Source organism: Pipistrellus kuhlii, unplaced genomic scaffold, assembly GCF_014108245.1.
Source record: "Pipistrellus kuhlii isolate mPipKuh1 unplaced genomic scaffold, mPipKuh1.p scaffold_m20_p_20, whole genome shotgun sequence".
Lineage (NCBI taxonomy): Eukaryota > Metazoa > Chordata > Mammalia > Chiroptera > Vespertilionidae > Pipistrellus > Pipistrellus kuhlii.
Window position 1 is genome coordinate 12204240 of NW_023425516.1, and position 26508 is coordinate 12230747.

General features: G+C 63.4%; 1 protein-coding gene across 3 annotated transcripts; it reads left to right on the forward strand.

Moving 5' to 3' along the window:
- The first annotated feature begins 2385 nt into the window (after positions 1–2385).
- RTN4R (reticulon 4 receptor) lies at positions 2386–26200 on the forward strand. 3 transcript variants are annotated; one of them, XM_045585484.1, is made up of 3 exons: positions 2386–2544; positions 24819–25960; positions 25994–26200. In XM_045585484.1, the coding sequence occupies exons 1-3, from the start codon at positions 2520–2522 to the stop codon at positions 26198–26200; spliced, it is 1374 nt and encodes a 457-aa protein (XP_045441440.1). In that variant the 5' UTR covers positions 2386–2519. The 3 variants fall into 3 exon arrangements, with proteins under 3 accessions (XP_045441440.1, XP_045441441.1, XP_036305391.1); XM_045585485.1 differs by having other exon boundaries at positions 25997–26200; XM_036449498.2 differs by having other exon boundaries at positions 24819–26200.
- Positions 26201–26508: the final 308 nt, after the last annotated feature.

A 26508-nucleotide genomic window follows, 5' to 3' on the forward strand; every position in this document is an offset into this window, starting at 1 on the left:
GCCACGAGCAAATAAAGTTCTGGGAGGGGTGCCAGGATGCGGGTCTACCTAAGCTCCCTGGGCCTCAGTGTTCTTGTCTGTAAAATGGGTTGTGGTGTCTACATGACAGAACAGGATCGGTCCATGCATTTAGCAGGCCTGGCACAGAGCTATCTCGGGCCTCAGGCAGGCAGCCACCCTCCACGGTAAGAGCAGATGGCAGCTGATGCACCCCCAGCTCCCTGGCACTGGGACCACATTCCCACCTGCCTGCCCCCCCCCCACACCCCCCAAAGTGCTGGGAAATATTGCATTGGACTGGCACCTGGGCAGCAGGCACGGGTTTGCAGAATGACCTCTGAGCTTCCGTCTGGGTCCCTCCTGGCACCATCCTGGGGATGGCTCAAAAGGTATGCTTACACCCCCTTACCCCTCCCTGGGAGGGTGCTGAGAAACGGGCTGTCCCAGGGACCCCAGCGGGCTGCTGGAGCAACGCCATCCCAGGCCTGTCTCTCCAGGATGGAAACAAGCAGTGACCTTCCGAGGAAGTCACGCTGTGTCCCTGTGTCCCAGCTCAGGACTGGCCACAGCAGAAGGATGCCCTCGTGCTAGCTGGATTCTCTGAGTGTGAGTGAAACATCTCAAACTCTCCCCTGCAGGGCCCCGCAGGGTCCTCTCCGGGCACAGGAGAGGTGGACAAATGAGGGACATGGACCAGCTGACCTCTCCCAGGAGGCATTCGTGGCTGCTTCATCCACACGCTGCTCTGAGCTCGGAGAGATCGAGGGGGTGAGCTGAGGTCACACAGCTGACATGCTGTCATGGAGGGTGGCTCTGGGGACCAGAATGTGGGAATGGGGCAGTGCCAGACCCCATGGGAGGGGTGGGCAAGTGTATAGGAGGTTGTATCTCATGTGCAATGGGTCTGAGGCGCCAGTTCAGGCAGAAGCCCAGAGCAGGCAAGGAGTGATAAGGATCAGCCTAGAGAGCAGTCTCCAGCCTGTGCCTGCTCCTGGGCCTCAGGGCATGTGTCCAGAAAGCCTGGGGAACACAGATCAATGAGGCCCAAACGGTCTGTCATCTCCGCCCCCTGGCAGGGCCTCCCAGGGTGTCGACTCTTCCCACAGGGTCTCTCTGGGCTTGGCCCCCAAGACTGGCTGTGCCCCTGGACTAAAGGCTGAAGCCTCTGTCCATCCCACCCCCCCTGTTCCTCAGCATCTGTCATATGCCTTCCCTAGCTGCCCACCCAGGGAGTCCATCTACTGTCCCTCATGCTGTCCTGCACCTGCCCACACCCTGTAGATGGGCCTTCCTGAACCCTCCCCAGGACTGGAGCCTGAGCAGTAAGCCATGTCTGGCTGGAGGCAGGCAGGCTGGCCAGTCACTCAGCCCTGCTCAGCTGCCCCTCTACCTGGCATGAGCCCCGCCTCGGGGCAGGCCCACACCTCCCTACCCCAGCCCACGCCTACAGCCGACATCCGGGAGCCATCCAATGGGCTTCTAGCGCGGAGGGCGCTGGCCAAGGTGCTGACTCAGGGGCAAAGGACACCTGTCCCGCAGCCCGCGCAGTGCCTGATTCTCCCCGCCCCCCCCCCCCACAGACCTGGGGCAGCTGCTGGGAAACCCAGGCCCCAGCCTCAAGCCGCCGCCGGGAACATCTGGGGAAGGGGCTTCAAAAGTCCCTGGAGCTTTTGAGCCCGTTTTTGAACTGGAAAGGAGAGCAGTCCCATTCCAGCAAAGGGGCTGCTGGACTTTGGGGCACCGGGAAAAATTGAGTGAGGCGAGAAAGGGAGCGGGCCAGGCAGAGGCGCCTCTCCTCCCACCCCCATCTCCAGGCTCCAGACAAAGCCCTGATCGGTGGCTGGCCACTTTGGGGACCCCGGCACACACGCTGGTCAACCCCGGGCTGCCACGCCCTGGGTCCTCCCCGCCCTCCTCCCCCCACCCTCCCCCCACCCCCGCCCCGTGCCCCCTAGCCTGCTCCGGCCAAGACTGCCATCCCCGCGGCCGCCGGTAGGGGCCGCTGCCTCTTCAGAAATGCGCCGCCTTTGTCTGGGGCCGCGCGGCGCCCGTGCAGCAGGCGTGGGGCTGAGCGCCTCCCGCGGCCCAGCCTGCACCCCTCGTCTTTGCATCCTCTCCGCCCCGCAGCCCCGCAGCCCCGCGCCCCGCCCCGGCCCGCGCCCAGGTGAGCGCCCCGCCCGCCGCGAGGCCCCGCCCCCGCCCCGCCCCGCCCCGCCCGCCCCGGCCGGGCCGCCGGCGTGGGGACCGGGTGGGTTCCTCGCGCGTCAGACCACATGATCCCATAAAACATTCATCCGCTGCTCCGGATCCGCGCCGGATCCGCGCCGCCGCCGCCGCCGCCGCCCTCGCCCTGCGCGCCGCGGCCCCGCCAGCTCCTCTGAGCGCGCCCAGCCTTGTCCCGCGGCCGGGCCGGGGCCGGGCCGGAGCGGCGGCGCCTGGATGCGGCCCCGGCCGCGGGGAGACGGGCGCCGGCCCCGAAGCGACTTTCGGTCCCCGACGCGCCCCGCCCGACCCCGAGGATGGTGAGGAAGGCGCCCGGCGGAGGTGAGTGCCGCGCCGCCGCGCCCCGGCCGGCCGCTGGGTGGGGCGCTGGGTGCGGGGAGTGGGGTGGGGGTGCGGGGAGTCGAGGGGGGGGGGGGGGGGGGGTCCCAGAGCCGCAGGAGCCGGTCCCTGCTGTCCGGGCAAAGCGGCAGGGTCACGGGCGGCGGCGAGGGCCACCCACCGCAGTGGTGCACCGTCTGGGGCCGCGCGGGGGCTCGGCCCCGGGAGGGCGGAGCCCGCGGCGGCAGGAAAAGTTGCCGCTTCCCGGGAAAGTTGGAGGCGGCGATGGCGGAGGCAGAGGCGGCGGCGGCGGGTCGGGGTGGCCCCTGAAGCCCGGGCCGGGGCGGCCGGGGTGGAGGCTGCCGACTGGAAGGAAGGGCGCGGTCCAGCCCTGGAGCGAACCGGCCACGAGGGGGTTAATGGCCATGTGCGCGGAAACGTGGTGCCCAGCGGGGGTGGACAGCATCAACCTCCTGCACCCTGGCCCCGCTGGACTCAGCTCAGGACCTTCCTGTCTCTGGGGTCAGCGGAAGGAATGGGGGCGTTGGCAACAGCAGAGGGATGGGGTGCGGGGCTCGGGCTGCCCCTCCAGGAGGCCAGTCATCCCAAACCCCCATAGCCGCAGCCTAAGGGCCCCTGCGGGCTGGGCTGAGGAGCTCACAGCGCCTCCTCCCTGGAAGCCCTCGTGGGACCCCCTCCCCCTGCCTGGTACGAAGTCCTGAGAGTGGGGGCTGGGGACCCCACTGCCTGCTCTGCCTGGAGAGTGCTCCCCCCGCACCCCCATGGGCTGCCCTGCTGCTGTCCACAGTGCCGCAGGCTGCACACACGTTCCCTCACACGTGCGCGTGTGGACATGGAGGGCTGCACCCTCGCCGACCGCGTGTGCACACACATGCCAGGCTGCCCCAGTTGTGCACGTGCACACATGCTATGGGTGCACACCTGCCTCATCACCCCCCGGCTGCACACCCCTGGCCACACACACACACACACACACGTACATAGCATGCTTGCTGGGATCACACGCATGGGTGCCCCCCGACAGGACCCACTCCTGTGCCTCCATGCACGTGTGAAGGGGGAGGCCCTGGGCAGCTGGAGCTCACAGAGAGAGGAGGCGAGAGAAACCGTCTACACTAGGATCCTGGTCCCACTCTGTCCGCCAGCCCCGTGTCCTGGGAGTCTCCCCTCCGCAGCCCCTCAGGCCTGTGTGTGTATGTGCAACTTGGTGTGCGTGTGCACATGTGTGTCTGCACGCATGACTGTATGTGCCTGTGGACACATCAGCATGTGCTTTTTTTTTTTCCTTCCGGGTGTAGGTGCCCCCGTGTACCTGGGTGGGCCGTGGCCGGGTTTTGCAGCCAGATCTGCAGCAGAGGCCTCGGGGCTGTGTGCTGGGGGCTAGTGCAGTGCCCCAGCCCCGGGTGTGAGGTGACAGGGCTCCTGGACACCCCTCCTCTTCCCCCATGGCGGGGCAGTAGTGGCCGAGGTGGGGCTGGGACCCACCTGGGCAGGGAAAGCCCACTTCAGATCTGGAGGTCAGCGCAGGGACACATTGGCCGGACGCCCCGGCATGCTCAGCGGTGGCTGCTGCTCAGCTCAGCGGGGCGCAGGCACAGTGTGCCCTCCCCACGGCTGACCCAGGGCGACCTCAGGAAGCCTTTGCTCCTCGCGCCTCGCTCTCTCCATGGTGAGGGGTTCCATGGTGTGTCACCTACCTCGGGCATGGTGTGGGGCTCTGAGACGAGGGTGTGGGGGACTCCCTCTCGCCGTGGTGAGGAGGACTCCAGGCCAGGGCCCCGGGAGGCAGAGGCACACGGCCGGCTCCCCTGCCACCATCAGTATCCTTGCCTGCAGAATAGGGACAAGCCAGTCACTCGGATAAGGCGCGTGAGGGTGGGTCCCAGGACGGGACAGGCGGTGAGGCTGGCCACGCCCCTTTGTCTCCGCCTGTCTTTCCATCTGTGAGGAAGGAGCCAGCTCCCCCTCCAGGACCAGGCAGGCGGTGATGGTTCCTGGCTCCTGAGGGTGGGATGGCAAAACAGCAGTGGCCTGGATGTGGGGTGGGTCCTGGCTCCGCCACCCGCTGGGGCCTGTGACCTTGAGTGTGACAGTTCACCACGCCATGCCTCAGTCTCCTCATTTGTGACATGGGCCAGGCACCAGGCTTCCCTCGGTGGTTGTTGGGGGCACTTTAAGGCCGAGGCCCCCAGTGAGTTCTGACCGCAAGTCTCTTTACCTTAAAAATACCCAAAAGACCACCATTCACCGGTCAGCCATTCCCGTGTAGGGAAGTCCTGCATGCCCACAGGGCCCCTCCCTCCTGTTTCCTGAGGGGGATAAAGGCCCCTAAAAGGCAAGGGGGGTTGCAGAGGGGAACACGGCAGGCAGGGGGGTAGGGAGGGAGAGGGCACTCCGTGGGTGGGCGGGAGCCACCTACGCATCTCCCAGGCTGGCGCAGCATCTTTGCTCTGCCCCTCGCCGGCAGGAAGCCTGCAGAACCCCGGAACCTCTGTTCCTCTCTACGGAAGATTCCCGGGCAGCCCGGGTCCTGTCGCCTGGACTGGCCCCCTCCTTGTGGTCCCGGAAGCTGCGGCCGGGGCAGGGGCGGGCGGAGGAAAGGGAGAGAGGCTCAGGGAAGTCAGCCCAGTGGGTCTCCACAAGCAGGAGGGCTTGTGGGATGTGTGGGAGGGGAGAGAGAGGGTGGGGAGGGGCCTCCGGAAGTTCTCTTGTCCCAGGGGGGCCTGTGCTGGGCCTCCCCCCCCCCCCCCCCCCACCTTTTCTGACTCCCGTTCCTCTTCCCTCTGCTGCCCCCAGGCCTCGAAACTCCGCTCACCCCCAGGCAGGCAGGCCCCTCCTCGCTTCCTGCCCTGGCCTTGAATCCGTGGCTCCGTAGCTTAGCCTTGTCTGGCAGCTGGTGCAGCACCAGGAGGGTCCCGGCTGGGCTGGCTGGGCTGGCGGAGCGGAAGGAATCCACCCCCGCCCCAGGGATGAGCTCCCCGCTCCGCTGGGCCCGCTGCCAGAAAGTCTCCTCGGAGCCCCGGTCTGTGCATCTGGAAAGGGGTCAGGAAAGCAGCGCAGGGAAGGTGTTCCGTGATGAATGGGGGAGCTTACCGAAGGAGTGAATGGTGGGTGAGGGAGCCGGGGTGTCCGCGAGTGTGGGAAGGAGGGAGTGACATCCTCCCTCCGCCTTTCACTGGGCCTGGTCAGTACCTTTCATGTGCCCCACCCCCAGGCTGGTAGGCCCTGACCCATGACCCCGTCCCCCCCCCAGGGCCGCCTGACCCTCTCTGTGGCCATACCCCCTGCAGCTGCCCTCTCAGGGCCCAGCCTCTGTATCCTCCGCACCCCTCAGTGTCCCCTGCCCTGCAGCCTGCCTGCTTCTGCACCGGTTTGCTCATTCAGATGCCCACACATTCTCTCCTTCAGCTACGCATTCATTTTTTCCCTTCCTTCCTTCCTTCCTTCCTTCATTCGTTCCTGGACCGTCAGACCCTCCTCGGAGCCAGGCCGTGAAAGGGACGTGACCTGTGGCCTCCTGAGTTTATAGGACTAAATTCTTTGGAGGGCAGCTGGTCGCAGAGCCGCAAACGGAAGCCTTAGCCAGAGGACAGCATGCTGTCCACCCCCCTGCATCTTCCGGCACCATCGCTGGAGTGCGTGGGCCTGCCAGGTCCCACCATACGGGTGTTTTGGGCTGCAGTTTCTCCTTTTGTCGCTGTATTTTAAACATTTTGCACATCGGGGCTATTCTTGTGCATCATGGGGTTTAGCGGTGCGTGTACAGAGTCCCCTCCCGAGGGTGCGCCATTATTTCTACGAACCTGCCCTGGCCTCCCATTCTGCCCTGGGGTTGTGGGGCTGGGCATGGGAGATACACTCTACACATGGAGGCCCCCTTAGGTCCCCGAAAGTGTGGTCACACACCCCCTCTCTGGATCCCGACCCCTCCCAACCTCTCCAGGGCAGCAGATTCTGCGTTTTTTTCTCTGGGAGTGAGCGAGTGAATATGCCTCCATCGTGATCAGGATTCCAGCCCCAGCTCTGCCAGCCACCTCTCTGCTGGCCCCTTCCCATCGCCTCTGCCTTCTCCCTGCAGCTATCTCGACAGTCCTGTCTCCACGTGGGCCTGTGGCCCTGCCCTCCTGCAGGAGAATGGAGGAGGAGCCGCCAGGCAGGCTCCCACAGCCTCCTGCCCCCACCACACACACACACACACACACACACACACACACACACACACAGGAAGGACAGCCAGGCCTCAGAGGTGTCGCTGAAAGGCAGGGCAGCAGCGGGCAGACCAGCCAGAGGAATGGTGGGGAGGTGCTGCCCGGGCAGAGACCAGGTGGGCCTGGCAGGCGGAGCTGGGCCCGTGGGGCCATGGGGAGCGTGGGTAGAGGGGCTGGGGTGTCCGGCTTGGTTCAGGCAGCCCACTCGCTGCCCTGGGGGTGGTCCCCAGCCCTCGGGTCAGCACCCGGCCTTCCTACCTGCCTGCCACGGATCCGCAGCGTGGAATTGACGTCCCGGGGAAGGCTGGTGGGGATGGAACAGGGTTACGCCGTCGAGCTGATTCGGCACAGCTGGGTTAAGTGGTGCTGACGGAGCGCGCCTTGGACCAGAGCAGTCGCCGGCAAACTAGTGAGTCCACAGGGCCAGATAGCAACAGGACAAACGATTGGAAATTTCTTTGGAGAGCCCAATTTTTTTAAACTTAAACTTCTTGCTGAAACCGGTTTGGCTCAGTGGATAGGGCGTCGGCCCGGGGACTGAAAGGTCCCAGGTTCGATTCCTGTCAAGGGCATGTACCTTGGTTGCAGGCACATCCCCGGTGAGGGAGGTTGCAGGAGGCAGCTGGTCGATGTTTCTCTCTCACCGACGTTTCTAGCTCTCTATCCCTCTCCCTTCCTCCCTGCGGAAAATCAATAAAATATATTTTTAAAAATAAATAAAAAGTAAATAAACTTCAACTTCTTCTAATGCCCCTTCTTCAAAAAACAGACTCGCCCGGGGCCGTGGTATTTTGCGGAAGAGCCACACTCAAGGGGCCAAAGAGCCGCATGTGGCTCGCAAGCCGCGGTTTGCCTGCCACGGAACCAGAGGGTGCCTCAGGGCTTCGGGTTTGCCCATGGGGTGGGGAGGGCTCCTCCGGGCCCCCCCTTTCCTCCCTGGGCAGCACAAGCTTGTTTCGGGGAAAGGTGACGGGGGTCCCGGGGAAGGACTGGGAAAGGGGCCTCCGGGCACCGGGAATGGGCGGGCCATCACCTCCCACAAGCCCTGCAGCCACCCGCCCGGTGGGCGGAGGGACGGCGCAGTGCGGAGGCAATGTGCAAATTCAACCTTTGGGTTTATGACTCTATTTCTTTGCAGCAAATGTCACGGGAAATGTCAGGCTGAGGCTGGAGCCGGGAAGGGGCCCGTCGAGGACGCGGGCGGCGTGCCGCGGGGCTCCGGCCGAGGTGGGGCTCCGGGGCTCTCGCCTCCTCCCGGGAGCCCTCCCGGATTGCCCCTCGCTCGCTCGATCGCTCGCCTGAGCCCAGCCTCGTGCCCTCCGTCTGCCCCAGCCAGCCTCCGTGACCTTGTTGAGACGGTGCCTCTATTCACCTGCTGCCAGGGCCCAGATGGGGCAGGCTCCGGGGCCTGCCAGCAGTCTCCCCTCCAAGACCGGGCAGCTGTTGGACCCGCCCATGCGGCATCAGCTTGCTGTGTGACCTTGGGCGACACCCATCCTCTCCTGGGCACCAGGGGCCTCGTTCTGTCACCCACGGCTGCTGACCCAGTCACTCAGTGCCTTCGTGGGTGGGAAAACACTCTTCGTCGCAGTGGATTAGCCAGGGTGCACACTCGGTGGTGGCCTGGGAGAGCTCTAGACAGGTCCCCAAAGGCCCCTCACTTCTCCCTCCGTCCTCTCAAGCGTGTTTTCCGGCACTATTTCCAGGCCGGCCCTGTGTCGGGCAGCAGGATCTCCTAGAAGATTCTGAGACACCTTCCACCCTGAAGGCCCCCCAGGTTCCAAGGAGACACTCCAAAGCCCACAAGGTCTGCAGGAGAGAAAAATACTCTGTGGGTGTTGGCAGGGCCCCCACTGGACCCCTCCCCCCCCCCCTCTGCCCTCAGGTCACACTGGCCCTAGGTCTTAAAGAGGTGCCGGATGCCCAGCCTCAGTGGCTCAGTGGCTGAGGGTCCACCTATGAACCAGGAGGTCACGGTTCCAGGTTGCGGGCTCAATCCTCAGTGTGGGGTGTGCAGGAGGCAGCTGATCAATGATTCTCTTTCATCATGGCTGTGTCTATCTCTCTCTCTCTCTACCTTCTCTCTTACATTTGCATATATATCTATATTTTAAAGGTGCTGGAGCTGCTGGCTGACGGGGAGGTGACGGGGCAGGGGGCAGAAGCTTGAATACTCTGGGAAAGTCCACTGCCTGGGGCTGGGCGCTGGGGCCTCTGGTGGGTCCAGGGTGGCCCTAGAGGAGGAGGGAGATGGGGGGCAGGTGGAGAGCCTGTGGGGCCAAGAGAAAAGCAGGGGGGAGGAGGGGGGCAGGGGCTAGGGCTCTTGGGGCCGTGGATGCGGTGGAGGCTGCCCCTGCCCAGCTGCAGCGGGAAGCCAGGCCACGGCCCCGCATGCTCCCAGCTGGGGCGGCGCGCGGCTCCGCACCCCCGCCTGGCCAGGCCGTCTTTCATCTCCCCGCCTCGGCCCCAATTTGTGTCAGGCAGAGGCTGACGCGGGGACAGGTGTGACAAGTGTTCGGCTTCCTGTTTGAAAATTAGCAAAAGAAAAACTCTCCCCATAAAAAAAATATATATATATTCTGTCGACGTACCTCCTGGATGTCACCCAGAGGCCCCATCGTGGCCGAGACAGTGGTGGCCCTGATGGTCTTCATTCTTCACCTGCTGCCTGGGCCTGGCCTGGGGTGGGTGGCAGCAGCGTGTGTGTGTGTGTGTGTGTGTGTGTGTGTGTGTGTGTGTGTATTTCCCCGCTGAGCCCCGTCTCCCCACCTCCAGATCCCAGGACACCTGAGTAGGCATTCCCGCCCACTTCAGGGACAAGGGGCCAGGCGTGGGGATGGGGGAGGGAGAGGCTGCAGACTTCCATGCTGTGTTCACTGTCCCCACATTGCCCTGAGGCCCAGGCGGGGCCAGGAGCCCCGCATATCACTCCTGCAGGGGAGCAGGTGAGGGAGGGGTTCTGGGGAGAAGAGCCAGCCCTTCAGGGGGGGGGGGGGGTGTCTGAGGATAGAGGGGGCAGTCCCGAGGGTGCTACGTGAGCAAAGGCGAGGCCCAGGGCTCCTGCCTGCCAGGGCCTGGATAAGGCCGGGTTAAGCACCAGCATGCTCTTTCTAACTGGGACTTGATCTCCCCTCGGTCCGATGGGGACCTCGGTCCCTGCTGGGGGCGACAGGAGGCACTTTTTGGATGCCCCCGCAGGGCAGGCGGGCGGGGCATTCCCTGTGCCCTCACTGTGCGCCTGCTCCCGTTATCTTCACTTTCCAGGCGATGGGGTGAGTTCGGGAGGTTGGGAGACCTGCCTGAGGCCCCACTGAGGCAGAGGCCTGGGCAGGGACCCCAGGCTCAGGGCTTTGGGGAGGGATCCCGCTGCTCTCGGGCAGCCCCGCCCACCTTTCCCAGGGCAGGGCTGCCCCGTCCAGTTCAGCGCCAACACGACTGAATAGAACAAACTAAGGATACTTCCGATCTTACCGGTTTGTGCACATTCTAGAAAACCTGGAGAAATACAGCAGAGTTTTAAGAGAGGCGTTGTGTTCATGCGCTCAGGCTGTTATAGCAAACTGCCACAGACAGGGGGCTTAACCAACAGGCACGTCTCCTCCTCTCTCTGGAGGCTGGAAGTCAGAGGCCAGGCGAGCAGGGCCAGATCCTGGTGAGGGCTCTCTCCCCGGCTTGCAGGCAGCCACCTTCCTTCTGGGTCTCCCGCGGAGGGAACGAAGACCAGCTCTCCTGCATCTCTTCCTAGAAGGACGCATCCCATTATGGGATCCCACCTCAGGACCTCATTACATCGAATCCACCCAGCGCCCCGAGGATTCTCCCGGGCTGGGCATCCCCAGGGAATGCTGTCCGCACAGCCTTGGAACGTGCCCATCGTGGTGGGCTTTTCTTGCATTCACGTGGCAAGCCTTTACGGAGTTCCCACTGTGTGCTGGTCACCAGCTGGGGTGCCGTCCCAGGAAGCCCTTAGGGTAAGAGTGACCAGATCGTCCAGGTGTTGGCGGGACAGTCCCGATTTCTACCCATTTTTCCCGAGTCCCGCTGCGTTTTTAAAAAAGTCCCGATTTTTGGAAAGAATCTTTCCAATGTTTCCAAAAATCGGGACTTTTTTAAAACGCCGCGGGATGCGGGAAAAGTTGTTAGAAATCGGGACTGTCCCGCCAACACCTGGACGATCTGGTCACCTGACCTTAGGGGCACCCATAGACGCAAACAGCGCAGGCACCTGTTAAATGGGTCAGCAAGGCGTAGGGTGAAGGGGGCTCCTGGCAGCGGATGGAGGTGGGGGGGGGCTTTGGGACCCTGGGGTGGCTCAGCAAAGTTCCCCCACCCCTGGGGATTGGCCAGGTCCTCAGACCCAACCTCCCATTTCCCAGATGACAGGCCCGAGAGGCCAAGGCCACTGGTGGTGTCTGAGCTTTGCAAGGCATAGTGGCTGGGCTGGGGGTGAGCCAGCCTCATGGCCTGCTGCAGCCCTAGGGTTATGGGGGAGGCAGCGGGGGAGGAGCTGAAGGGGAAGGGAGGGGGAGGTGGGGTCTGGCTTCCTGTGGGCCTGACCTGGGAGGGAGGGAGGCCACTGGCCGCCTGCCCAGTGGGTTGCAGGGCTTTAAGAGTGCATTAACCAGAAGAGATGGAGGCCTGGGCCAAGGGCGCTGCTCTGAGCAGGCTGGGCCTGCCAGCGGCACTGGGCGGGGGACCAGGTCTGTCTGACCCGCGCCTGGGCTTATGCCCGCAACCCTCCCTCCTGCGCTGAGCTAGAGGAGGAAGGAATGGGGAATGCAGACGGGGGCAGGGTGTTGTGAAACCATTAGGAAAATTTTTTGGGGAAAAGGCCAATGCCTTTTCAGGCTTAAATAAAGTCAAGCCATGGTCTGCGGGGGTGGGGAGGTATGGGAGGTCAGCTGGGTCCTCTGTGGGGTGAAAGGTCAAGCTGCTCGGGTCCTCAGGGTTCCAAGGCGGATTGAATGGAATAGGACCTGCCCATGTGCGCGCGCACACACACACACACACACACACACACACACACACACACACCCCAATCCCTGATGGCCCAGCCGTGGCTGCTGATGCCTGTGGTGGTCCGTCCCAGCAAGGCCTTGGGTTTTGGGGGCTCCTCCCCCAGCCGGATCCTTGGCTCCGGGGACACCTGTGCCCTGGATGGGGGCTGCCAGGCTTCTTTTGGAGTTTCCGGCTGGTGTGGGGGGTGGGGAGAGACCATGCTGGGGTCCCTGCACCCGACCTCTTACTTGTCCCCAGGACAAATACCGAGAAAATGAGGCCACCCTGCCTGGCCCCGCCCCCAGGGCAGCCGACCCCCTCCTGCCGCCTGGAGCACCGGGCGCACCCGCCTCAGGAAGCAGCCGAAATACTCTGACCTGCTTTCCAGAAGGCAGCGGGCGCCTTCCTCTCCCACCCTCCGTGGTGAGAAGCCGCCACCAACAGTTCCCATCCCAAACTGATTTCGAATAAGGAAGAGTTCTCACACACAATCATACGGGAATAATTTATCACTTGTTAATAAAAGAGCAATTACGTATTCACGTGCCCCCCCCCCCCCTGCCCGGGCGCTTGTGGGTTCAGCTGCAGAGACAACGATTAGGACCCTCCTCGCAGGAGCCAAAGGAAGCTTGTGTGTGCTCAGCCACGGCCCAGGTGCACCCTCCCCCGGGCCTGAGGGTCCTCCGTCCGGAGTTGGGGGCTCAGATCTACGAGAGGGGAGCAGGGCAGAGGTGGGGAGGGGTCAGGAGACGTGGCGGCTGGACTGTGGAGGGCCCAAGGGCATAGATGGACTCTCAGGCTGGAAGCTGTCCCTTCCAATGTCTGGATTCCAGAGGCTTCTGGGACCAGGAGGGTTGGGGGGAGGGGTCCCCCCGGCCACCCTTGGCTGAGCAGGGACTGAAGAGGAGCGTGGGGGGCTCATCCCTGCGCCTGTACTGACCATGCCCTGCTGGGACCCTCAGCCCCACTTTCCCCTGCACCTGGGAGACGCCCACCTCTGACCCCTGTCCGCCTCCACCTCCGGGCCAACACACGTTATGTTCCCCTTTTTATTTTTTTTTATTTTTTATTTTTTTAAAATATATTTTTATTGATTTTTTACAGAGAGGAAGAGAGAAGGATAGAGAGTTAGAAACATCGATGAGAGAGAACCATCAATCAGCTGCCTCTTGCACACCCCCTACTGGGGATGTGCCCGCAACCAAGGTACATGCCCTTGCCCGGAATCGAACCCGGGACCTTTCAGTCCACAGGCCGCCGCTCTATCCACTGAGCCAAACCGGTCCCGGCATGTTCCCCTTTTTATGTACCCCTACCTCTGAGATTTCAGGGCAGTCCTTTTAGAAAGGCAGCTCTGTGGTCAACTATATATTCTGCTCAAAGTTTAACGCCTGCGCCCCAAGCCCTCAGAGGCTGGTCTGGAAAATCAGTCCTCAGAGAATGCAGCCGCTGTTGCCTCATCCTGCATTTGTCCCGGTGGCTCCCTCCACATTGGCATGGCTCCTCCCCCAGCGCCCCCTTCTTCAGCTCACTGCCCAGCATGGCTGTCTTGCTGCCTTCCGTTAAATTCATAACCAGTTGTGTCCAACGTGAATAAACGCTCCTTGCGCCTCTTGTGTGGTCGTTCGTTTTTCCTGGAGTTCACAGTTGCCTTTGTCTTTTTTTTTTTCTCTCTCTTGTCCTAGCTGCCACCCTCATGTGCTTACTCTTCACGTCAGGCGTTCTATGGGGCCTCTGGTGTTACCCCAAGGAGGTCTCGCCCCAGGCTTCTGTCCTGCCACCCCCACCTGGGCCGTGGAGCTGCGGACCACACCCCTCACAGCTCCCTGGACTTCCCTTCATCACCCAACGTTTCTTGGGCTCCGTGTTTTCCTCCTTCGGGGTTTGTGTCCCATTTTGGCTGAAGCACAGTCCCTGAGGAAGGCGCGGTGAGGAATCGCTCTATTAGTCCTCCGTGGCGGCCATCCGTTCAGGCTGCATTGGCCCGGTCCAGAACTCCACGTTAAAAATCGTTTCTCCTCGAGGTTTTAAAACCACAGCAGTGAGCAGGTCGGCGCCCAGCGTGCCGCGGAGAAGCCCGATGCCACGTGGCTTGTCCTGCGGGTGCCTCCCGAGGCCTCAGGCCGCTCCGTGAACGTCCTTCGCTGTGCTCGGGGCGTGGCCAGTGCAGGGCCGGGTCCTCGGCTCCGGGAGATTCTCTGGGATTATTTCCTTGGTGACTTTTTCCTCTTCTGTCTTCTGCTTCCGAAACTCCCCGTGTACAGATGTTGGACCTGCACGTTTGTCTTCTGAATATCATCATCACCCCCCTCCCCCCCTTCTCTTTCACTTTTCTTTCTGTTAAGACTTCCTTGACCTTGTTTTCTAACACTTCTATTGATTTTTAAAAAATTTTTATTTTAGCAATCCTATTTTTAGCTCCCAGGCACTCTTCCTGTGTTCCGATGGCTCCTTGTTCACGGCACCCTGCTCTTGTTGGAAATCCTTTTCTATCCCGACAAGGACACTGATCAGGTTTCCCCAGCTCGTCTCGGCTTCCTAGAGCCATCCTCCCTCTTGTCTCCATCGGCGCCCTTTCCAGACTTCCGGTCTCCTGGCCGCGTCTGCGAGGGAGGCACTAACGGGGACCGGACGCTCTGCTGAGACTGGCGGGGCTTGGGCCACCGGGCAGGGGCCACAGTTGGGGCGCCCCTGTCTCTAGGTGTTTCTTCAGGGGAACAGCCCCATCCCCTGTTCCTTGCCCCATCACTGTGGGTCTCAGGGACGAACACGTCTCCCTGGGTAGGAGAGGAAGGGGAGCCCAGTGTGCCAAGGTTGCCTGAGAAGCAGCAGCGACCTGACTCAGTGCTGAGGGCGGGCAGGGCTCCCTCCAGGCCTGTCTGGAGTCTGTTCTCTCCGCGGAGGCTGAGGTTGGCGGAGGCGGGGAAGTGGCTCCAGGCGTTGCTTGCAGCTCAGCCTGGCTGCTGCGCCCTCCTCCCACCCAGACCCCGCCTCTCCCGGCTGAAGCAGGGCCAGCCAGGCCCGGCTGGAGCCGCCTTGAGACAAGCAGACAGTCAACCAGGCTCCGGGATGCCACCCCTGAAGCTGGGCCTCCCTCCCTGGGGCTCCTCACCTGAGACTGGCTTTCCCGGGTCCGATTAGCAGAGGCCCACACCGGCCGCGGGGGAGGCACAACCCTCTGGCCACGGGGCTGGGCCCCAGGTGCGGGCGGTTAGCGGGGTTTCCAGGCTGGAGGCATCTTGGGGCCCCAGGGAGGTGGGTGCTGGCCCAATGGCCGTCCTCATGTCCCCAACAGACTCAGTGTGGGCCGGCAGCTTCCTCAGCCTCTTGGGGAGGGGTGCACCGAGCCCAAAGCTGCAGACCCCAGGGCCCGCCTCAGCAGTCCAGGGAACAGAAGGCTCGGGCTGAGGACAAGGCCCCGTGGGGGTCGGGAGCCCAGAGCATGCCGATCCACTACAGGGCTGGGGTCAGCTGCCCCTTTCTGCTGTGTGGGTCTCTGGGAATCAGGGCCTGCTCTGGCCTCCTGGGACTGTGGGGTGGAGCCCGGGACCCTGTGCTCACCTCACCTCTCTGAGCCTCAGAGCCCTCGTCTGAGGAGTGGGGGTGACGGTCACCCCCTCACTGTGCTGTGGGATGTGGTGAAACCGGGAATGAGGGAAGCCTGCACCTGGGGCTATTCCCAGGGAGGCCAAGGACCCCAATTCTCCCCTTCCTTCCTGTTGCCCCCCCCCCCACTGGTGGTGGGTGCTGTGTGAGGCTGGGGGTGGGACGGAGGACTGACAGGAGAGGTCCCTGGGTGGCATAAGGCACAGGTGCTGGAATGGGGTGTCCCCGGGCCACTGGGCTGCTCAGGGGTGTCTGGTGGCCGCCAGCACCGGCCCACCACTCAGCCCTGGAGCTCCGTGTCCTCGCGCGAGGCTGGCTGCATTCCTGGGACCCCGGGTCAGCTCCCGGCTGCCTGGGACCCCCGGGGCCTCGCACATGGCTGACGTGATGGCAGCCTGCACAGTCCACGTTCCTTTCGGAATTCTGGTCTGCAGGATGGGCCAGGGAAGCCTGGCCACAAGGGGACCCCACACCCTGGTGCCTCTCTCCTTTCCTAATCCAAGCCGTCCCATCTTTGTTCTTAAAGGGGACGGTGACCCCCATCAGGCTGGGCCTGACCCCTGACCTCCTGGGAACTGACCAGCTGCTTCCCCTCCTCCCAGCCCAACTGGACAGTGTAATGCGAGTTGGTCAGCGAGCTGCAGACACCCTAGAGGAGGGCACATTATCCTGGGGGGGGGGGGCGAGATTGGTGTGGAGGGGCTGTGGCCCCAGAGCCCCCTGTCCCCCAAAACTATTTCCTCATAGACACGTCTCCCTGAAGCGCCACACCCTCCCCCCCTCCCCCACCCTAGGGTCTGGAGATCAGTGCCTCCTCCCGCTGCCTGGAGCCCTCCTCCCTCTCCCCTCACAGCCAGCCTGGTTCTGTCTGTGTTTTAAGTTGTCCTCTCTGTGCGCGTTTGATAGCCAGCCCTCCCCCCACGGCCTCTTGAGCCAAATACATGTTTTTCCTTCTGACCTGTGGGCTGTTTCAGGCTCACCTCCTCCTCTCCTCACCACCCTCCAGCCCCGAGAGATGCTGCCAGGCCCTGTCCATCCCTGCCGTGTGGCCTCGGCAGGACAGTGGCCTTCTCTGACCCTCGGTCTCCTTTTCGTTGGCGGGGGAGGGGGTGTGTTGGAGTGACCTCTGTGAGGCCGTGGTGAAGGGAGCAACCCCCACGTTCAGCAGGCGCTCCCCATGCTTCCACCATGAGCCAGGCCGGCAAACTACTTCCCTACATGGCCCAACACTAGGTCATCACAGCTGTGTGGGTCACGCAGATGCGGAACCACTCCCTCAGCTGGGGCAGCTCTAGGCAGTGTTTCCCAAACTTCTCTCATAATGAGAATCACCTGGTGGAGTTGTTAAAAGACAGATTCCTGAATCCCAACTAAGAAGTGCTAAACTAGAATTTTTGAGAACATATAGGTAAAATTGCATACCTAACTTAGTGCTCTGTATATAAAATCTGTCTTAGAGCACTAGTTAAGTATACAATTTTACCTATATGTTCCCAAAAATTCTAGTTTAGCACTTCTTAGTTGGGATTCAGGAATCTGTGTTTTAACAACTCCACCAGGTGATTCTCATCATGAGAGAAGGTTGGGAAACACTGCTCTAGGCAATGTTTCCCAAACTTCTTTCATGATGAGAACCACCTGGTGGAGTTGTTAAAAGACAGATTCCTGAGTCCCAACTAAGAAGTGCTAAACTGGAATTTTTGGGAACAGGTAGTTGTATACTTAACTAGTGCTGTAAGCACTACAGTTTTATCTATATGTAAATTGTATACTTTTTTTTGTAAATTGTATATGTAACTAGTGCTGTAAGCACTACAATTTTACCTATATGTTCCCAAAAATTCTAGAATTTTTGGGAACATATAGGTAAAATTGTATACTTAATTAGTGCTGTAAGCACTACAATTTTATCTATATAGGTAAACTTGTATACTTAAGTAGTGCTGTAAGCACTACAATTTTACCTATATGTTCCCCCAAAAAACTAGAATTTTTGGGAACATATACATACTCTAAGACAGTATACAATTTTACCTATATGTACCCAAAAATTCCAGTTTAGCACTTCTTAGTTGGGACTCAGGCATCTGTCGTTTAACAACTCCACCAGGTGATCCTCATCATGAGAGAAGTTTGGGAAACACAGTAAGCACGCAGGTGGGACTGCCTGCCCCCAACACGCTATTTGCCACGATAGGCAGCAGCCGGCCGGCTGGTTTGCTGGTTGCCAGTGGAGTAGAAGATTCGAGGGCCCTTGGCTCTGACGAGGGCTGCAGTCTGGCTGCCTGGCCTTGGCCGGTGGCGACTCCAAGGGGAGGATCTCAGGCTGAGGAGGCCATCCCCTGCCTCCACACCCTCCCCCCCTGGAAGGCGATGGCAGCCTTCCCAGTGCAGAGCAAGGCAGATCCTTGGAAAGCACCCCACCCCTGGCGCTCACCAGTCCGCCCTGGGCTTCTGCACGGTCTCCACGGGGCTGCCCCCGCCTTTGCCACCCCAGCTCCGTCTCGGGGCCTCTGAGCCCCCTGCTCCGTGTCCGCGAGAGCGTGGCCGTCCTGGGACCGCTCGGGAGGGCTGCAGCCCAGCCGCTCCGCCCAGGCAGCTGAGAGGCAGGACGGGCTGATCCCGGAGGGCAGCAGGACAAGGGCCTTCCGGATCCGCCCTTGTCTTTTCGTACAGAATAAACCCTGCCGGAGCCGAGGCCGCCCGCCCGCCTGCCTGCCTTGTCGATGATGTTTAACAAGGGCTGCAGGCTCGACAGCATGTCTTCTCCTGTCTCCTCCTCCACCAGCCCTGCTGCTGGGAGGGGCTCCCGTCTTTGCCCCGCCCCGCCCCTCCCCACCACAGCAACCCCTCCGCTGTTCGCTGCCCCAGGGCCCTGACCCACCCAGGCCTCGGCAACAGAAGGCCCCAGAGCGCACTCCTGTTGTGTCCTCCTATGGCACGCACCCCAAGTGTGTGGTCCTATGGCGTGAACCCCGAGTGTGTGTGTTCCTACAGCATGCACCCCAGATATGCATTCCCATAGCATGTGCCCGAGTATGTGCCCGAAGTGTACATTCATGTAGCATGCACTCTGCGTGTGCTCTCCTACTGTGTGCAGCCTGACTGTGTGCTCCTGCACGTGGCCCTCACAAGATTGTGCCCTCTGGGCCTCCCAAGCAGAGTCAGCTCTGTGTAGGTGGCAGGTGCAGGGTCCTGGGAAGAGGGATGGATGGATGGATGGATGGATGGATGGGGAGGAGGGCAGGACCCAGCATTGTTGGCGCTGGCGATGGGGAGGAGTCAGGGCGAGCAGCTGGGTGTGGGGCAGGTGCGTAGCCAGGCAGATCCCAGGCCCTAGCACCAGGAGCACGCCTTTCCTGAGCCCCCACACCCCACCCCCCGCCAGGGCAGGGGCATGTCAGCCACTGGCCGGTTTTCCGTGAGCGCTCTCTGGGGACTCCGTCCTCTGATGTCGGAACCAATTAGCCAGGAAACTGATGAGCTGGCGGCGGAAGCAGAATTCTCCGGGTAATTAGCAGCAGGTGTGTGCTGGTGGCCTGCTAGAGGGGACGGGATGCCGGCCAAGTCCCCAGGGTGGACGGCTCTTCAGCTGGCAGAGCCTCCAGATGCCAGGATCCCCTGCCCCTCGCGGGGGTCTCCCTGAGTGCGGGCCATGGGAGGCGGGCGGGGGGAGACCTGTGGGCTGGACAGGGCGAGGTTCCAGAGCCTTCCAGGCCAGCCGCCCAGCCTTGTCCCAGTCTCCAGGCCAGGGATCCTGATCTTCAGACCATCAGCCTGGACCTTGACCCTGGCAGTGGGCTTTAGCTAAGGTGACCAGACGCCCTGCTTTTGGCGGTACAGTCCCGATTTTTAACAATTCATCCCGCGTCCCGTGGCATTTTTTTAAAAAAGTCCCGATTTATGGAAAGATTCTTTTAAATCTTTTGGACTTTTTTAAAAACGCCGCGCGCGCGGGATGCGGGACAAATTGTTAAAAATCGGGACCGCCCCGCCAAAAGCAGGGCGTCTGGTCACCTTACTCTAGGCCTCCTCACCTGGCATCCTCTGACATCAGGAGCCAGCTCGAGGCTCTGTGACACCTGAAATGCCACATGGCACAGTGGCTCATCCTATCCTGGGTCACGCTGTCACAAGTCAGGGTCTGCACCCCCGTCTCAGGCCTCGGTGCCCGGCGCAGCCCCTGGTGCGCTTTGCCAAGTGAGTGAAGGGTGAGTGAGTGGGTGGGTGGGGCCTCCCTCAGTCACAGGGGGGCTCCCCCGCTGGCCTCCACCGCCCAGGCGGGCCAGGCCCCTCCCCCGCTGGCCTCCGCTTCCTGGACATGAGAGGGGCCTTGGGCTGTCCCCCCTCCCAGGGGTGGGCCTGGCTGGAGATTTTGCAGGAGAACAGAGCTTGGGTTTGAGGGGAGGATGATGGGTAAGGTGGGGGTAGGAAGGTAGGAGAGCTTTAACCCTTTCCTGCCCAGCAAGGCCTCTCACGGGCCTGGCGCCATGACATCGGGACTGTTCCTTGACCTGGGGCTGTGAGTGAGCGGCTTCCCCCCACCCCCCGACCAAAACTCAGTTTTCTCAGCTGTCAAATGGGTAAATTAGCTGGACCTCTTGGGGAGTTAGCAGACAGTTAGTCTGGGCCTGGCCTGCTGGCCCTGGGTCACACCCGTGCCCAAGGGCATTCCGGAGGCCGGCCTTGCCGGCTCCGCCTGAGTCTCAGTGCGACAGCGGGCAGGCTCCCCCCAGGCCGGCCTCAGTTTCCCCCACTGCACACAGCTTGGCCGGAAACCAACCAGTCCTGGCTCCAGCACCCTCCTGCCATGGTGGTGACTTGGCCCATATGGACCAGGCCCTCTCCTGCAGCCACTGCCCTGAGAAGACCAATAAGGGCACAGCGGGCAGCAGGGGTGTCAGCCACACCCCTTCCCCCCTTCCAGGGTGGGCTGCCCCCCTGCAGCTGCTGTCACTCACCCCACCCCGGCACCTGGAGTCGGGGAAGAGCCTGGGCAATGCATCGAGCATGCACGCTGCCCCTGCACAGGCCCGAGGGCCCCCGACGGGCGGAAGGTGGGTGGCGAGTGTGAGAAGTGAGTGAAGACCGAGGGGGGACAGACGGGAGACGGAGGACCGGTTGGTGGAGGCTGGCAGAGGGCAGGAGTGCGAGCCTGACCCCCTGCGCCTGTGGCCAGCACCGGCTCCACCCCCGCCTGGAGCTATTTCTGGCCTCGGTGTGCTGAGCCATGGCTCCTGTTCCGCCTGGAAACTGCGGTCGGGGCCGTGACCCTTCACGGGTGGTTTTGGCGTTCGAGAGGGTCCTGAGTCGGCCGATGTCCTGACTGTGCTCGGCTGCCCAGCCCCTCTACAGCCTACTGGCCCCAGCCTCCGGGGGGGCGGGGGGGTGCAGGTAACAGCTCAGAGCCTTCCCAGCGATGTCCCCTCACAGCCACCAATGCCACAGGAGGGAGCCAGGTGCCCTGGCACCTGTCCACGTCCTCACAGCCTGGGCCCCGTTCCTGCCGGGGTCACACAGTGGCCGCTCGCTCTTCAGCTCGGGGGGCCCGGAGGCCTGCGAGGCCGGTTTGGGTTTGTGGGCGGCTCCCGTGGCCTGGCCGCCGGGTGTGGGGTCACGACGGCCATGGGGGCTCTGGAGGGGCGGGTTGTGGTCTGGTTTCCCATGAGCGCCGTGGCTCCCGTGTGTGTGCGTGTGTGTGTGTGTGTGTGTGTGTGTGTGTGTGTGTGAGCCAGAGCCCAGCAGGGCTGTTTTCTCACCATACGTGCCTGGAGGCAAACTGGCACTGGGTGCTCACTGAGGACCAGGGCCCAGGGAGGCTGGCACAGGTGGGAGAGGAGGCTGAGGGCAGGCAGGCCGCCAGGCTGCAGCCAGCGGGCAGGTGGGGCAGGGGGCAGCCTGGGGCCTCTGAAGGGCAGATGGGACCAGCGAGAGTACAGACCCAGAGGCAGAAAGGCCTGGTGCAGGGGGGGGGGGGGGGGGGGGGGAGCTGCAGAGGCTGGGGAAGACGGAGGACAGGGTGGAGGGAGAGGCTGAGGAGACAGGTGGAAGGATGGGATGGGGAGACAGGACCGGGAAGGCCGCTTAGGGGTGGCAGTCCACAGTGGGTGTGGGAGGGGTCCAGGGGAGTGACTGGGTCCAGCCCCCGGGATGGGTGGGGTCCGGAGATGGCTTCCCACTTCCCGGCTTGGGCTCCGGCATCCCCAGCCCCCCACGGGGAATGCGAACCCACACCGCAAAGTTGGGTTTGATTATCTCATAAAAAAAAATGCCCCCTTATGCTTGCTCAGCAGAGGGGTTGCCATGGAGACCAGCGGGCAGGCCCCAAGGGGGGCCGGGTTGGAGCCAATTACTGTAGCTGCTGCGAGGAGAGAGCCCACCGCCCGCCCCGGCGTTGGCGGCGGGGCCCGCGCGCGCGAGGACGGAGCCTCAGAAGTTGGTTTCTGGAAAGCAATTGGCTCGGCGAGAGTGGAGCTGTGTCTCTGCGCCCGATGCCCGCTTCCTGGCAGGGCTGGGCCACTGGGCCGCTCTGCCAGCCACTCCCAGGGCGGGGCAGCTTAGCTCGGGAACCTTGCCCGGATATAGTCCCGAGCTCAAGTCTCCCGAGGTGGCCAGGGCTGGCGAGGGCTGGAGGCCAGAGGGAAGTCAGCTGAACCTGACACCACCCAAGTTCACACACCACGGCTGCCGGCCCCGGAGCCACGGGCACGGGGCGGGGGAGGTGGCAGGCGCGGTCCTGATGGGTGGCTGGGGACCTAGCGGGCCGGCGGGGTGTGGCCTGGTCAGTGGCATGTCTGGTGGCATGGCGGAGACATGGTGTGGCCTGCCCTCGGTGCTGAGGGGGGCTCAGAGCCTGGCCCGGGGGGTGAGTTCCCGCACCCCCCTCCCCCCACCCCCACCGAGGCCTCGGAGAATGGAAGGGTGTTTTCCTAGCACAGTTACACCCCGTGACAGCAGGCGAGAGGCCTGACTTCCCGAGCAGAGGGTGTCAGCTGTGCAAACAGACCTCAGCCAGGGCACCCCTCCGCCTCCCGCCCATGGCCAGCCAGGAGGGGTGCCCAGGGCTTGAGGGGGGAATCTTGGGCCTGGCCTGTTTCTCTGGATCCCTGTCCTGAGGCTGCTATGTCCCCAGCAGCTGACCGCGGACACAGAAGGTCCCCTTGACTGTGGGGAGGGGGCATCCAGGACCTGGGGACCAGAGTCCAGGAGGGCACACCCCTGTGACCCCTGTACATGCCAGTTTGCTGAGAGACTCTGAGCTGAAGGTGGGCGTCTGGACCAGCCCCGGGAGAGAGAACCCAGGAGGGGGGGGGAGGGGGGGACCCCCAAGGTCATGGCTCGGGGTGGGGGACGCTAGCCTATGGTCCTCTCCTTCCTCCCTCCTGGCTCCAGCCCCAGCGCTTAGTCCCGCTCGTGTCTGCAGAATCCTGCGCTCAGCCAGCTGCCAAGGAAGGTGTTGGCTGTCAGGGCAGGTGTTAGCTGATAACTCGCATGTTAGCTGATAAGCCGTAGCCCTCCCGGGGGGGGGGGGGGGGGCGTCCCATTTTAATAGACTCACTCCCGGAGGCAGAGAGGACCTTCAGCATGCGCAGAGGGGAGCTCTGACGGGGCCGATGATAGGCCCTGAGCTCAGCTGGCGGGACCGGGGCCGGGTGCATCCGTGCCAGAGGGGCCTCCTGCCCAGGGTAGGTCACTGGGGAGGCCCCTGGTATGCCTGGCCCCTCAGCGGGGGAGGAAGAATGGGGTGTAGCCCCCTGGGGCTGGAGTAGGGCGCGCTGAGGGCCTGCCTGGGCAGGAAGGGGGGTTGAGGGCGGTTGGGGTTGTGCAGGGATCGCTGGGCTGGTAAGGGGTGAGCTGCTCAGCTGGGGAGGAGACCAAGCAGCAAACGAGGCTGAGAGGAGGCTGCAGGGGTTGCATGCCAAGGCCGGACGCTCTCCGCGCAGCTGTGCGTGGAGAGGAGAGGACCCGAGGCTATCTTCCCCCACCCGGAGCCATGACCTTGGGGCCCCCTATCCCTGCTGGGTCCTGTCTGCCTGGGCTGATCCAGACGCTCATGCTCCAGACACTCTGCCTGGAGGGGGGCTCGCCTTTCTGAGCCCTGGACCCACCTGCCCTCAGGTGTCCGGCCTCCTGACCCCGTGATAGGGTTGCTGGGGCCCAGTGGGTGGAATGTGGGGCCCCCGAGGAAGACCACCGGGGGCGCGGCCAGGTGCCTGCCGTTTCCTCATTAAGCACAGCTCCTGGTGGGGGGAGGCATCCTTAGAATTGTCTCCGGTGGCCTGGGCAGGGCCCAGAGTCTGAGCCACAGCTCCCCCCCCCCCCCGCCCCGCCTTGGATAGCCTAAGAGGGGGCCCAGCAGCTGACTGCCTGGCGGACCTGAGCAGGACCCTCAGCTCAGGGCTCCCCGGAAGCACTCTGCCAGGCTGGCCCTCGAGGGATGGCCAGAGCCTCTCCCTCCCAGCCTGGCCTGAGGGCCAGTGGGGCAGGGGGCAGGCCAAGGACAGCGCTGGGACCCAGGGGCTGTTTGCTGGAGCCCGAGAAGGTGTCTGCAGGTGTGTGTCCGTCTCGGCAGGCCTGCAAGGGGGCCCCGGCCAGGCCCTGGCTAACCCCGAGGGCCCTCCCTGGTGGCGTGGAGCCTGGGCCTCGGTGCCGCCAGCAGGGACTCAGCCACACCGGGCAGGGTCCCAAAGGCGAGTCACTGACGTGCCTCCGGGCTGGCACTGGTGGCACCTGCTCTTGGAGCTCGTTGCTGACCGAGGTTGGAATACCGGCCTCCAGCTCCAGGCCTTAGCCTCTTCCGGGGAACTTACGATCCCCTAGCACCGTGGTCGGCAAACTCATGAGTCCACAGAGCCAAACAGCAACAGTACAAACGATTGACGTTTCTTTTGAGCCCTAACTGGTTTGGCTCAGTGGATAGAGCATCGGGCTTCAGACAAAAGGGTCCCAGGTTCGATTCCCGTCAAGGGCATGTACCTTGGTTGCGGGCACATCCCCGGTGGGGGGTGTGCAAGAGGCAACTGATCGATGACTCTCTCTCATCGATGTTTCTAACTCTCTATTCCTCTCCCCCTTCCTCTCTGTAAAAAAATCAATAAAATATATATATATTTTTTTTTAAATAAATTTCTTTTGAGAGCCACTTTTTTTTTTTTTAAACTTAAACTTCTTCTAACGCCACTTCTTCAAAACAGACTCGCCCAGGCTGTGGTACTTTGTGGAAGAGCCACACTCAAGGGGCCAAAGAGCCGCATGTGGCTCGAGAGCCGCGGTTTGCCGACCACGGCCCTAGCAGGTTCCACATGGCAGGCCCCCCAGGGGACCTCACAGCCCCTGAGCTCCCAGGGGTGACCGCATGTCCCCTGGGGCAGCCTGGCCGCCCAGCACAACCCCCGCCCCACTCAGGGCTCCCTGCCCGCTAACCGCCCTCTCTTCCGCCCACAGGGAGCCGGCTGCTGGCCTGGGTGGTGTGGCTGCAGGTGTGGCGGGTGGCGGCCCCGTGCCCCGGGGCCTGCGTGTGCTACGACGAGCCCAAGGTGACCACGGGCTGCCCCCAGCAGGGCCTCCAGGCCGTGCCCGACGACATCCCCGCCGCCAGCCAGCGCGTCTTCCTGCACGGCAACCGCATCGCCCAGGTGCCGGCCGCCGCCTTCCGCGCCTGCCGCAACCTCACCATCCTGTGGCTGCACTCGAACGCGCTCACCCGCATCGACGCCACCGCCTTCGCCGGCCTGGCCCTCCTGGAGCAGCTGGACCTCAGCGACAACGGGCAGCTGCGCGCCGTGGACCCCGCCACCTTCCGCGGCCTGGGCCGCCTGCACACGCTGCACCTGGACCGCTGCGGCCTGCGGGAGCTGGGCCCCGGCCTGTTCCGAGGCCTGGCCGCCCTGCAGTACCTCTACCTGCAGGACAACGGGCTGCAGGCGCTGCCCGACGACGCCTTCCGAGACCTGGGCAACCTCACGCACCTCTTCCTGCATGGCAACCGCATCCCCAGCGTGCCCGAGCGCGCCCTGCGCGGCCTGCACAGCCTCGACCGCCTCCTGCTGCACCAGAACCGCGTGGCCCGCGTGCACCCGCACGCCTTCCGCGACCTCGGCCGCCTCATGACGCTCTACCTGTTCGCCAACAACCTCTCGGCGCTGCCCGCCGAGGCCCTGGCGCCCCTGCGCGCCCTGCAGTACCTGCGGCTCAACGACAACCCCTGGGTGTGCGACTGCCGGGCCCGCCCGCTCTGGGCCTGGCTGCGCCAGTTCCGCGGCTCCTCGTCCGAGCTGCCCTGCAGCCTGCCCCGCCGCCTGGCCGGCCGGGACCTCAAGCGCCTGGCGGCCGCGGACCTGGAGGGCTGCGCCTCCCGCGCCGCCTGGACCGGCGCCGACGAGCCGCTGCTGGGGCTCCCCAAGTGCTGCCAGCCGGACGCCGCCGACAAGGCCTCGGTGCTGGAGGCCGGGAGCCCGGCCTCGGCGGGCAATGCGCTCAAGGGACGGGTGCCGCCGCCCGGCGGCGACAGCCCCGCGGGCAACAGCTCCGGCCCCAGGCACATCAACGACTCCCCCTTCGGGACCCTGCCCGGCTCGGCCGAGCCCCCGCTCACCGGGCTGCGGCCCCAGGGCTCGGGGCCACCGGGCCTCCCCACCGTGGGGCCCCGCCGCCGGAGGCCGGGCTGCTCCCGGAAGAACCGTACCCGCAGCCAGTGCCATCTGGGCCAGGCGGGCAGCGGGGGCGCGGGCGAGGCAGAGGGCTCGGGGGCCCTTCCCGGCCTCGCCTGCAGCCTCGCCCCGCTCGGCCTGGCGCTGGCACTGTGGACCGTGCTCAGGCCCTGCTGACCAGCCCCCCCACCCCCACCCGGTGGAGAGCAAGGCCTTCCTCCCTCCGCAGCCAGGGGTGTGTACATACGGGGTCGCCTCCGTGCTGCCAGCCAGCACCGGGAGCAGGCCCGAGGGGCAGCCAGGCCCTCCCTGATGGACGCCTTCCTCCCCTGACCCCCCCAGACCCATCTCCACGCCATCATGTTTACAGGGAGCAGCGGCAGTGTTTGTTCCAGAACACTGCCTCCCGCCGGCCCGCGAGATACAGAAAAAAAGAAAAAAAAAAGCATTTTATTTTACTTGTGTAAAAATACTGGGGCAGTGTG